We start from the raw sequence: 13,905 nt of genomic DNA, 5'->3' as shown, positions 1-13,905 counted from the left end.
ACCCATCCATCCATCCATCCATCCATCCATCCCTCTACCCATCCATCCATCCCTCTACCCACCCATCCATCCACCCACCCATCCATCCATCCATCCATCCCTCATCCACCCATCCATCTATCCCTCTACCCATCCATCCATCCATCCACCCATCCATCCATCCACCCATCCCTCTACCCATCCATCCATCCATGCATCCACCCATCCATCCATTCATCCATCCCTCATCCACCCATCCATCTATCCACCCATCCATCCATCTATCCCTCTACTCATCCATCCATCCATCCCTCTACCCATCCATCCATCTACCCATCCATCCATCCATCCATCCATCCATCCCTTATCCACCCATCCATCTATCCACCCATCCATCCATCCCTCTACCCATCCATCCATCCATCCATCCATCCATCCCTCTACCCATCCATCCATCCCTCTACCCATCCATCCATCCCTCTACCCATCCATCCATACATCCATCCATCCATCCATCCATCCCTCTATCCCTCTACCCACCAATCCATTTACTCATCCACCCATTCACACCCTGGTAAAACTACAAGATTCTCTCAGCTTGTCTTCCAGATATAAGTGACTTACCAAAGAAATACATTCTCCATTGAGTTTTCATTGACCTTTATTGTGGCACTCAATAAGTATTCATTTTATATATATATGTGTGTGTATATATCTATATATATGATGTAATACATATTTATGGGCTATATGCTGTGTGTTAGGAGCTAAAATGCAATATTTAATAAGAAAATCGTGATCTCTTTCCCAAGTATTCCTAACTTGTATAAAATCCTTCTATTTATTGCTACTATGATTAATATGCTCTCAGCTACTAATATTGTAACACAGCAGAGTAGGATGTCATGGAGAACAAAGGTTTATTTTGACTCATGCTCCTGTAGTTCTGAGGTCAAAGGTCCTAATCTGAAGATTGTCCTCTTACCTGCAGGTGGAATGTGGTACATAACATTCTATCAAGAGTCATGATGAACAGGATTCCTGGCTCCTAAATTTCCCAGCATTCAATCATGAAGCCTCCAACTGAAGGGGCATAAACAACCGGCAATTAGAATTAACCAGACTAGATTTAATATAAAATATTCAGCTTTAATAAAGGAAAGAAGGGGAACTTACAAAGCCAGGGTTCCAGCTGAGTCAGGAAAACAAAGAAAGGAGGAGACAAATGCACATGGATGTTTTATATGTTTTCTTTGGCCCAAGGGGAACACGCCCAAAACAGAATGTGATTGGCTGAGGTTCCAACCTATTTAAATACTAATGCTTTCGGGGCTGGAGATATGGCTAAGCAGTAAAAGACTCTTGCTGGACCAAGTAGGACCTGAGTTCAGTTCCTGGCATCCACAAACACCTGTCACTCTAGTTCAGTGAATCTGACCTCTTCTGACCTCCTTATGTACCCTATGTACCGGTTATGAACACACACAATGCATATCCATTTACATAAAAATGAACTAAACCTTAAGAGATAACCCCACTGTTAGACTACGTTTCCAAATACTTCATCCTTCGCAGTAAAGATTCAGTTTCAATGCACAAACTTTTGGCCATGCTTCAGATCGCATTTGAAACGGAAGTCTGACTTCGCCATACAGTCCCATCGGATGTTGACTGTTTGAGGTGGTTCTGCTGTGCATGCTGTCGGCTGCTAGGATTCCGGGTATACATTCCAGCTAAACATGTAATTCTTATGTGTTTTCTTTTCCATCCTCACCCGTGGCAGTTTTATAAGGGAAAAGTATCAGGCAAGCCAGGATTATGCTTTCATGTTTCAGTGTTTACACACATAGTTTTATATATCAAAATGGCCTAAATTTTACCTAAAACTCCATAAATATTAGCTACTCACACTTAAAACCGGTGGTGGAGTAGTGAGTTTGGAGGAAAATGAGATTTATTTCCTGAAGGACACAACCAAAATAAAATGGGAAGCTCACCTATGTTTCTCGCCTCCCTTTTCTTATGTCTCTTTTCTGCAGACTAATTGGTGCCTAATCTCTCTGCAGGAGCTGCCTCTTCCTCTCCTGTTCCATCCGGATTAGCTCAGGCCATTATCATTTCCCACTGGATTTACTGCTAAGGTTTAACTCGTCTCTTTGTCTCGCCTCTCCCTCGTCCAATCGATCTCTCTCTAGCCACAGAATTGATCTATCAGAAACACAAATGGGGCCGGGTCACTACCCTGCTCAGGTCGGCCACCAATTTACCATTGCCAGCATAGAACAATGTAAAGCTCTAGGAGCCTTGAGTTCTACTTTCTCTTTGGGCACACCGCTCACTCTCCCCTTCTTGCACTGGATGTATAGATCAGGATGTGCCTGTGTAGGGAGTAACAGATAGAGGAGTTTGAGCTGTGTGAGCACCGCCCAGTGAATGGCAGGACCTCACAGGCAGACGATGCTGATTGCTGATTCTCCCAACAGCCTTTGAGATGGATCAAAAACAACTTCCTTCTCAACCCCCCTTCTACCGTGTCCTTGTAACCCTCATTGTGTCCTAGGTTCCTATGGAGCTCTTCACCTAGAAACTAGAGAGGAACAGGCATGTTAAGTGCACATCTGAAAAGACCTTTATCATCTGCCTCTAGGAAGTGATGGAGTCTTGTGTGTACTCGGCAGACAGAGACAGAGAAGGTAGATGCTGGAAGTATCTGGACGTGAAGTGTAACCTCTTAGTGAAATAGCCACTGTCTGGGAACACTAAATCAAACTTCCTTGAGCTCTAGTCTCTTCTGAGGCTAAGCACTTACCTTGAAGTTTCTAGAATTCCTTCAGTGCTTTTCTGCTTCGCTCAGAGCATCCCTAGGTCAATACAGGTGTTTGCATGATCGCTCCCTCATTGGATAAAAAAATGCCACCAAGAAGGGACGTGTGTGTGTGTGTGTGTGTGTGTGTGTGTGTGTGTATACATGTGCACTTATGTGCATGCATGTGCATGTGTATGTAGGTTTAGGTTTCATATTTCCTGGCACCTAGAGAAAGAAATCTGGTGTTGTCAAGGAAGCAAAACAAAGAACTAATAAATGCTGCTGATGAAGTATTTACCACCGCATTTCCCCGAAGCTGGAGATTCCAGTAGCCTTTGCTTCAAGTCGGCAGCTACTGAATGTGTTTACCTGACCCTGGCAAAGGCCACAGCTAGTTCTCAAAATCCTTGGCTAAATCACCCTGCTCAGAAAAATGGTTGTCTTGTCTGTTATACAGCATAGCAACATACGTAACTAGAGATGGATGAAATGTGGATTCTCATCGCTATAACTCAATACAGTCAGTCTTCTGCAGGGTTTACTACCAGCCTCAGCATCCGCCTTCTCAGATACACTGCAATCCTGCCTGTGGTGTGAAATCACTGGCTAGCATGTCTTATAGCAGGCGTGCTAGTCTTTACTCTTTCCACTTGGGACTCTCTTATATCCAAGAAGTTCTGACATGACCCCAGAAGTTCAGGAATAAAAAATTAAAGTATGCAAATCAAAGGTTTATTGATAATAACTGACAAAAATTTATTTTAAAATAATTCAGTGCTATATATGTAATTTTATCATTTAATAAAAACCAAAACAAACTTGTAGATTAATAATATCAGTGCACATGTTAGTTTTTAAAGAGTTGAATTTTGGCTGAATATTTGCTACTGCAGTGTAGATCATCTGTGACATGTCTCAGAGCTGATTGATGACTTTGACTTATGATCCTCATGGCTGAGAACACCATTTTCTGTAAATATAACATAAAAGGCTACAGTATATTTAGGGCTTGGGTGATGAGGCATTAGTTAAATGCACTTGCTGCTCTTACAGCACCCCGGGCTTGGTTCCCAGCAGCCACACCAGGCAGCTCAGAGGTCCAGATCCTGGGTCCAGAGGATTCAATGCCCTCTTCTGGTTTCGTAGGCATCTTTATGCTAACGGTACACAAGCAGACTAGCAGGTGACATATATGCACACAAACAAAATATTTAAAAATGAAATTGTTGAAAACTCCATCTTAATCACAAGTCAAAATTCATTTAATGATTCTTGATTAAACTCCAGACAGCAAATCAAAGGCGTGTTTTAAAAATCAAATAATCCAATTCAACCCACAAATACATTGGTTTTATGGATGCTGAGGAATGAGAACAAGGAAATACTGAACGTCTTTATTTTCCAAAATCAAACCATTGTTTTCCATGAGAGAAAAAAGTTTTTATATAAAGTAAAAATGCTGAAATCTCTAGGATATAATAGCCTGGAGGCTGATCCGCAGTGTTTCTGGCCAATGGTTGGTCACTGGTGATGGGATGGTGTCCCATACAAAGCACAGATGCCTTGGAGTCAGAACCAAGGCTGCTGAGAGCCCACGTGACTAACACACGACACAGTACTAGGAAGCAGACTCCCTAAGTGTTTGATGCTGAATTAATTGTGGACATTGTGCCTTCGGAACACTTTCGCCCTTGCCTGCTTTTCTTAAGCCCCCATCCTCAGACACCTGACCCCATGTGGAACTGTGACCCACAGTTAAGGAAGCTAGGCCTTGGAGTATTTTTCGACCTAATAAAATATTTTATTTTGAGCTAGAATTTTCCAGTCTTGGACTTGAAATAAGAAAATTAACTTTGGAACGGTCGAGGGAAAAACTGTTCAAATGGTTAAAAACTGAGAGAGGAATAAAAGAAATTACTTTTAAGTAGTTGAAAGTCAATTTGAATAACATACATGATTGGACTCTAAAAGTCAGAGTTTTCCATTATCTTCTATTCACGGTGTTCCCCATGAGGTATTTACAAAATAAGCCAGTGTTTTCTTGGGCCACTTAATTGAGGGATGGCTCGAATGAGTGGCAGTCCTTCTTTCTATAAAATGATTCTCCTCTGGTAGCGTCTGGATTTTGATTTGCCATTTATGAATTTTCATAGTTGCCATGTCCTCTTCAGAGCATGGCATGTTTGTAAAATATATTTTGAGTTTCCTCAATTAAGAATTAAATTGTTACATTAGGAAATTTCTCAGTGACTATATTTCTATTTATTTTTGAACTTGGGGCAGATTTCAACATATTTAGTTCTGATTATTTTGGACTTGAAAAAAATCAATATCAAGGTAGACATGGCATAATGTATGCAAATCTCACATTGGGTGGAGTCAGCCCCGGAGGTGTGGCTCTTTGGACAGAATGCTTCTGAAATGTGTTGAAGCCCTGCCATGATGCTATGTTTATGTTCAGAAGCTGTATGTGACTGCCAACACACCATAGTTGTTAAGACTTCACTCCTTTCTGCTGCTGAAGTTTGTTGTCCCCAATCCCCTTAAATAAGAAACCCATCACCCAACAGCACCCTTAGACCAGCATTCTGTTCTCTAGTGAAATGACACCCACTAGGTGGCTTAGAAGCTAGGAGATCTTAGAGATGAGCAGTTCTTATGGGTCCTCTTTCTTGAGCTTGCACGAGGCCACCTTCCCTCTGTGTCCTCCCCGCTCTCCCCAGGGTGTATAAATGTGCCCTGACATCTTGCTGTCAGGACTCCGGTTGGGTCTGGGGATGTCGCTCAGAGTGAAAAACTATTACTGCAGAAGGCAGCAGGCCTGAGTTCAGTCCTGGGGACCCTTGCTGGAAGCTCCCTTTCTCACCTGTAGTCAGCACTCTCAAGCTGAGCTGGAAGGCAGAGAGGAAAGAATCAGCCAGAAGCTTGCTGGCCAGTCAGCCCGGAGTGCATAGCATAGGGGACAGGGCAGAGCAAGAAAGAGACCTTAGCCACGTGGCAGGCAGGAACCAACTCCCAAAGTTGTCCTCTGACTGCAACATGTACACTATGACATGGACATGTGCACACACAGACACAATCCATTAATTAACGTTACACATTCGACTCCTCTTAGATTAGATTAAGGCCTATCACGGAATGCATTTTGCTTATTTATCTCTGTGAATCCAGGCATAACCATACTTAGATTAGCCACACAGATCAGGGCTTCAGTATATCAACAGCGGCTATACATTTATTCAACCCATAGCACACATACACGATTTCTTATGGCTTTTTCATATATATGTATGTATATATATATGTGTGTGTGTGTATATATATATATGTGTGTGTGTATATATATATATATATATCTCCATACATTTGCCTGTGTACAATATGACATGTGTACAACATTTGTTTCATACAAACATAAAAGAAGGTAACTGAATACTGTCATGAATGTAAATAATACAAATGATAATATTCTCATATGTGCCATTTTTAAAGGTGCTACAGACTAGTCTAGATCTTAATATGTGATCTTTACCTATCATGGAGCTTATTCCTCTTCAAATGTTAGTGACATAGAACCCTGAACCACTTTGGCAAGTGTGCACTTCCCTCCACAGGTACTTAAGAGCTTGAGTTTCTGAAATATATCTAGGTCATCAAGTCTGTCTGTTACTTAATCTCTGTAGTGATATTGTTAAGCCTACATTTCTATCTTCTTTTTTGTGACAGGGTATTGCTACGTAGCTCAGGCTGGGATGAAATTCACTACAGAGCCCAGGCTGACCCAGAACTGGTGCTCTTTCTGCCTCTGCCTCAGGGCTGCTGGAATTCCGGGCAGAAACCACCCTGGACTCTGGCCAGATGTCCCTTCCTGTCTGCTGCCTTTCCTTGTCTGTGTATCCATATCTCTCTGATAACTGAGCGTGAGAAATGTCTCTAGTCTCCGGTCTCCTCCACGGATCATCAGTTAGGCCACATTTCTGCTCCCTGCTTGAACAGCACACACAGGTTTGGACATAGACTTCAAGGCCTGCTTCTTGTCCCCCATCCCCTGCCACCTGACAGCCCCCAAAGGCACATTGACTCTCATCTCCCTCTTTAACTATTCTTCAAACCCTAATGCGCACAAGCCTTTAGCTCCTGTCGCACCCAGCAATGACCCGTGCAACTCGAATCCACTCCTGGGTAGGGAAGATTAATGTACAATGACTAGAGACCAGATTTGTTTAATTTCATTGTGTATGTCTCCCACAGCACCAGGCAGATTCCTAATCACATGGTGGATGTTGCAAGTGCTTATTAATTGATTAATTTACAACAGGGGAAGTAAATTATATAAATGAATTATCACCGTGAAGAGCACCAGAGCCTGTACAGGAACGCTTTAGTTAATTTTGAGATTGTGTTCAATTAAATGAGGAATACAAATGAATTACAATGTTGTAAGCATTTACATGATCGATCCTAATAGCCATACAATTATAATATTTACCATTTTAGCTAGTTTGTACAAATATAATTTCAATTTTAAACATTTCAACTTCCCTCCGCTGAATCAATGTCTTATAGATTAAGCAGTTAAAAATGCCGAATGGCAGTTAAGCCCAAGTATATGACATCGTCTGCCTCCCCCCACTGTGGGCACAAGACGTTGACACCCCCCCATCTCATATTTGCCCTGTCTTTACGGGATGCTCCTCATTAGCAGACTAGCCTCCTATAATGTTCGCGTGTATTTGTCTCTAAAAACAAAGCCTTCCCGCTCACACTGCTTGTGTTGTCTCTTCCAGCAGTTAGCAAAGGTGAAGATGCTTCCAGATCACCTAAAAATCCCATTAAACTGGAAATTCTGATTCAGAAGCTGTACTCATCCTGATTTAGCGAAATTCCCCAAAGCTAGGTGGCATTAGACCAACCTTCATCTTGATCCGGCCACGCTGGTGCCCAAAGCTCTGGATCGTTGACAGTTATCACCAACCTTGACTTGGGAAAATCCCCCTCCAGGAACAGGAATGGAGGCAGGAGTGGGGGCTCCGGGTTTCTTTAGGGAGTGGGTTGTAATTCCACCTGACAAGCAAAGTCTCCCCCATGTTTGTCCTCTTCTGTGCATTTGAGGATAATCCCACACCTTAGGTGAGGGGGATCATATGGCCAGCAATATCAGAAATTAAGAGTCTTCAGGATTCTCCCAGCAGCATCTGGCGCATTGGATTCAGCGTGGACTTGAACTCTACAATTCTTAGGGGATGTGGCCTCCACTCAGGGAAGCAACCTCCCCACAGCCGCCTCCAACCCTCCCCCGATACACTTGCTCAGTTTTTTCCAGCTTCTCGCTAGTAAGACCCTGGCCTAGTCTCATCTTTGTAGGCCTCATCTTACCCCAATGCTTCCCTTACTGTCATTTGGCAGTTCTCAGAATATCTTCCTGTCATTCACTGTTGCTGTGGTAACATCCCCTAACAAAACCAACTTGGGGGAGTCTAAAATAGCTCACAATTCCGTGGTCCACCATGGCAGAGCCGTCAAGGTGGCAGCTAGCCACGCCCACAGTCCAGGGCAGAGAGCAGATATACGTGTGTGCATTCACCTCCCCAGCTCACATTTTCCATCTTCAACAATCTAGAATCCAAACCTGGGAAATGGTGCAACCCACATTTTCGGCAGGCTCTTGCAGCCTCAGTTAATGTTACTGAGATAGCCGCCACCCTGCCCCGCAGGTCCGGTTTCTCACTGAGAATTTCTCCCCAGGACACGCTACTGATTAAAACCAAGCACCGAACACTTGTTCTTGAAGTTACAGGGGCCTCAGTGTTCCCTGTAAATTATAAATGTGAATATACTCCAATCCGAGAGCCTGTTCATGTGGAGGTTTGATTTCAACTGCATTTACTCCTAGCTGATGTTTTCAAGGCTTATAGCTTCAGATTTAGAAGGACGCTTACCTGTCTCCAAGCTCGGAACACAAATATTCCAAACAGTTTTCTTATTCTTTCCTGTAACTCTCAGTCTCCTACCCTAGCATGGTGATCTTATTTCTTGTCCTCGTAATGTGCCCAATAAACAGATCCTGTCTTCTGTCACTTGGAGCGGAGACTCTGGAAGTCGCCATGGAGCCTTGTCAAGACATCTTTGTCAGTTCTGCCCCAATGCTAAGCTCCCCCCACCCCACCCTCAGGTTCCTACCCTTGCCCATGCCTGTAGCAGCTACCCAGAAATCTGCTTCTGTGGCTTCTACCTGCTAGTTAAGTTATCCCAGTCAGTTGCTTTTCTCCTTCACTTTCGGGTTCGTCTTCCTCTGAAACTTAGATGCCTTAATATTTGCTTATAATAATAATAATAATAAGTTGTCACCTAGTGCCCTCCACAGTCCCGTTCACCTCTGTTTCATCTCCTGCTCTGGAGAAGAGGCTCTCTGGACCTAGAACACGGTACGAGATTCCCATCTTGAGTCAAATGTTCCTGAACACTCTCTGTCTGCCTGGAAACCCCTTTCCATCTCACCTTTCCCCGGATGGACTTTCCTTAATTCAAACTCAGCTTAAACATGGCTTTTCCAGAGGTTTCCATGATCTATTAGGCAAGATTTGGGGGGGGGGTCCCAATCTATGTTTACAGAACTGTGAATTTCCTTACTAAATGTTATAGTTTATACAGAGGTTTCACTTACCCAGTCCACATTAACTATAAACCCCAGGAAGGGCAGATATCCAGAGGTCCACCTTTGTTTGAAACCTGGAACATATATATATATATATATATATATATATATGTATGTATGTATGTATGTATGTATGTATGTATGTATGTATGTTTGGGTTATCTCCTTTGCTGTTAGTTTTAACAGTCATCATGATACAAACTATATTACCTGGGAAAGAGTCTCAGTTGAGGAATTATTTAACTCGAATCTGCCTGTGACTACATCTGAGGAAATTGTCTCGATTGATGATTACTGTAGAAGATTCAGCCATCGAGGGCTGCATCATTCCTTAGGCAAGGCCCTGAGCTGGTTAAGAAACCTAGCTGAAGAAGCAAGCAGTCAGTACGGGCATGTACCTTCAATTCTCCCTGCTTCTTAGGCATGAGCTTTGTGAGACCAGCTATCTTGAGTTCGTGCCTTGACTTCCCCTCAGTGAGGGATGGTAACCTGGAATTGAAACCCAGATAAACCTGTCATTCTCCCAGGTGCTTTTTGTCAGGCTGTCTGTCACCGTACCATAAACAAAATTAGAATATTATCTTTAGAAAGAGTAAGAAACATTATATAAAATAAAATCTACATAAAATATAATCTATATAAAATCTCCATGCAGTAAGAAATATTTACATCACACAAAATCAGAACTAAGTATAAAATGAAGAACACTGTGGCACAAGGTGTGGGGCTCTGCATACATGCTGTTGGGGGCCTCTCTGGAAAGCTACACTTGAGCTTCCCTGAATTCCTAATACACCCCCATGTTTACGTTAGACTTTCTCAACGTTCTCCTTCCGGTGCCAAGAGAAGTGTTTACCATTTACCATGGGTATGCGGTGTTTTAAACTGAATTATCTGAACATCATGTATGTGTACTTCAACAAGTTCCTTAATGAATTTGTTTTTGCTTGTTTATTCGCACAGGGTCTCACTGTGTAGTTCCCATTAGCCATAAATTGCAGGTTCTCCTGCCTCAGGTTCCTGAGTGGTGGGTTTACAGACACCTGTCTTCACAATTCAGTTTCTAAAACCAGCTTAATATATTAGAAAATTTGTTTTTATAGACACTAATTTCAATTTCTTGTTATATCATATTTCCAGTGGTTAACTAATGTGCACTGATGATTACATTACTAGTGCATAGTTGATGAAGATATATCTGTCTTACCTCTTATTAAGTAAATAAATATTTCTATATCTGCATCAAAAATACACAAAATAATCCATGTATACTTCTGGGGTCTGCATTTTTATAGATGATGAGAAAAACTAATTTTGAACCATATATTTAAAATACAGTTTTGAAAGATCAGTTTGTCTGTTTGTTGCCTTTAAAATATACTTTTGTCAACATTTATCTCCAGAAAATAAAGATGTCAATATTTTCTATAATGTCAACAAGAAAGGAAAGAAAGAAGAAACATGAAAGGTTTTCCTGACTCTGGGTTTGTTCACGACCTATTAAAGAGATTATTTGAATCCAGGCCATAATACAACATTCAAAAGATTAACTAAGTCTTTGGTGTTTAGCTCATTAAAATGAAAGTGACTTTAGTTAAGTTGCATCTAGGAAAAGGCTGAAAAGTTGGCAAGGAAGGACTTGCTGTGTTCCGATCAAGACTGTAGAGGGTGTGTGTGTGTGTGTGTGTATGTGTGTGTGTGTGTGTGTGTGTGTGTGTGTGTGTGTGTGTGTGCGTGCGCGCGCCCAAGTACAGCCCCAGCCCCTGAACCATGAGCCCCCCAGCCCCCATTTTCCTAAATACATCGTGAAAAGAGGATGAGGTTTCAGCCTTAATTGCTTGCTCCTTTTATTCGCAGTCCCCTCTCAGCCAGGGCTGTGGAGAGCCTTGGTAAAAAGCTACACAATGGAGCTTTTCATTAGGCCCCAGCGAGGCACACAAAGGCAGGCTTTTGGAAAGAGGGAATGCAGGAGTTTAATTTGCAGGTGGAGAGGAGATAAAAGGTGCTGACGTCTCTCTTATTCTCTTACTTAGGTGACCCTTACCCTGTTCAGCTGATCCCAACCACCATGGCAGCTGCCGCTGCAGCAACACCAGGCTTAGGCCCACTCCAGCTGCAGGTAAGTCTGGAGACAGTGCAGGGGAGGCAGGGGTTAAGCAAATGCAGAAGACAGCCATTATCCTGTTAGTGCAAACTACAACGGATGGCTGAGATTTTGGTCACACATCTGTTTTGTTTTTACATTTCTTTCTTCTGATCCTCAACCAAAAGATTATTATCGATTTTGGTTGTGTGCTCGGCACTAAATACCACTTATATTTTTGCCATTGCCTGGTAAGGTTTAACAGCGTGAGCTTCAGTTTTGCTTACCCTACAGGGGTAAGCCTCATGATTTTGTCATAGAATGGTCTCCACGGACAACAAACAGCCTGTTGGAGTGACCAAACCATACCTGTGATCCAAGGCAACTGAAAGAGAATTTTATTTAAAATCGTTGACGATGCCTGGTGTTATTAAAGTACCTGCAGCCGTTGTTCTCCTGGCTTACTGGCAGATCGTTTGAGCAAGCAAGGAAGAGTAGACCAAAGTCAGCGGGTGTCCATTTGAGCTTGAGTTTATCCTGACATCCTAATAGAGACCTTTTTGCCCTTCAGATTGTGTATTTCCAGTACAGCCTGGAAAGTCAATAACCTTACCAGATGTCCAAGTGATTTTAAAAATTATGTCTCCGAGGTTGAAAAGAGAATCAATACGGTTTTAGTAGAGGGGACTTTCCTTATCTCAGTCTCAGAATTGGTAACCCATAAAATATTCCATGTGCCCCATTATTGTGAGCCTTTGAATTATGCAATTAATGAGAAGAGACGATAAGCTAATACTCGGTTTTATCTTCTCTTGGGGAACTGTTTTACAAGCGTGGGAAACACAGTATGCAAAGCCAGATGTCCTGCAGGCACACTCCATACAGCTGAACTGTATCCATGATTGTGATTTACCATAGTCAGTATTAGTCTAGATAGAGTTCGCATTAAATCCAGAGCTTGGGCACAACTGATGAACATACAGATTTGTCAAAGGATGACATCGGCAGGAGGAGACGCCAGCATGAAAGCTGAGAGAGTCTTCTACAGAGATATAACATCCATTGCTAGTTTATTTTTTCCATGGAAACTACACGCTGGCTGTTTCTTTGAGCTAGGAACACACTGGGACGTGCTGGGGCAGTGAGGCCAATACAATTGCTCTAACATTTGTTATCCTCTTCAATGGTGTCTGGGGAATAACAGCAATGTGGGAAAGGGTTGCTATAAGTAAAACAGCAGACGTGCAAAGATATACTCATTGTCTAGGTTTGCTATGGGTAAAATGTTTTTTCTAACTTTTTTCAAGGAATGCCTTACATTACCTGACATTGAAAACATCTTTGCTTGTAGGTAATAGACAATGCCCTTCATAATAAAGTTAGGAGAAAAGATATTTCTCTTAAAGGACTGAAAAGAATAGGGGAATTGGCAGGAAAAGGAAGGGCAGTCTCCAGCATCAGATTTGAATGTGGAAACATAAGTTTTTTCAGGTGTAGGATTCACATTGAGAGTTTCCACCTGCTGGGACTCTCTGGAGAGAAAAGTGTCCACACACTTTTCCACACAAGATGGAAGTGTCCACTGAGTCCCCTGCCATCTCCATTACCGAGTAGCATTGCTTGGCATCTAAGCTGCTTTTCTAAGATATATTAGAATATTTGGCATAAATTAAGTTTTATTTCCATTTTGTTATGTTTTCAGTAGTTCCTCAAGGTTTGAAGTATGGGTTTCTCTACTGAGAAACAAGGGAAGCCTTTGAGGCCAAACAGGTTTGCTCTGTCTTAAACATAATTTAACCTGTAGCAGGGCAAAGTTCATTTCTTTTCCCTTGATAATGGGCTCTTGCTAAGTTTCTCCATCTAGTCTTGACTGTGTCCCACTCCTCCATCAGTGGCTGTCTGGTCTTGAACACACTACCCTCTTCCCTCATTTGCTCGCTATGCTGTTACTCTGTACCCCTCTTATGTAGTTCTTAGAAGAGTGCAGGTATGCATCCTCATATTGCCTGAGAAAGGTTTCCATGTACCTGGTTTTGTATCCATTAAAGTTCATAATTTTAGTTAGGATCACATCTATTAAAAAGTGTACTGTAATATAAGAAAGTTGGTCATCAAAACATCTTTGAAGTAATAGGAGCGGCAGGGCTGCGTCCCCAGCACCCCGGCCACCTGCTACTTTATGCCTCAAAATAATTACACAGACACTGTATTCTTTTAAACACTGCTTGGCCCATTAACTCTAGCCCTTACAGGCTAATTCTCATATCCCGATCAACCCATCTCTAATAATCTGTGTAGCATCAGTCTTACCGGGAAAGATTCTAGCCTATGTCCATCCTGGGTCTGAGCTTCATGCGTCTGCCTGGGAGAGGGGAGCATGGC

The 13,905-nt window shown here is 42.4% G+C and overlaps 1 protein-coding gene across 6 annotated transcripts in view; it reads left to right on the top strand.

The window, feature by feature from the left end:
* Sox5 (SRY-box 5) overlaps positions 1 to 13,905 on the top strand; it is a 388,682-nt gene that overhangs the window by 271,358 nt on the left and 103,419 nt on the right. For all 6 annotated transcript variants that reach the window (XM_026787923.1, XM_026787920.1, XM_026787922.1 and 3 more), the window contains one exon: positions 11,474 to 11,559. In XM_026787923.1, the coding sequence (XP_026643724.1) occupies positions 11,474 to 11,559 (86 nt within the window). The remainder of the gene's footprint in view (positions 1 to 11,473; positions 11,560 to 13,905) is intronic.

Source organism: Microtus ochrogaster, assembly GCF_000317375.1.
Source record: "Microtus ochrogaster isolate Prairie Vole_2 chromosome 14 unlocalized genomic scaffold, MicOch1.0 chr14_random_2, whole genome shotgun sequence".
Classification (NCBI taxonomy): domain Eukaryota; kingdom Metazoa; phylum Chordata; class Mammalia; order Rodentia; family Cricetidae; genus Microtus; species Microtus ochrogaster.
This window is presented reverse-complemented; position numbering and strand designations above follow the sequence as displayed.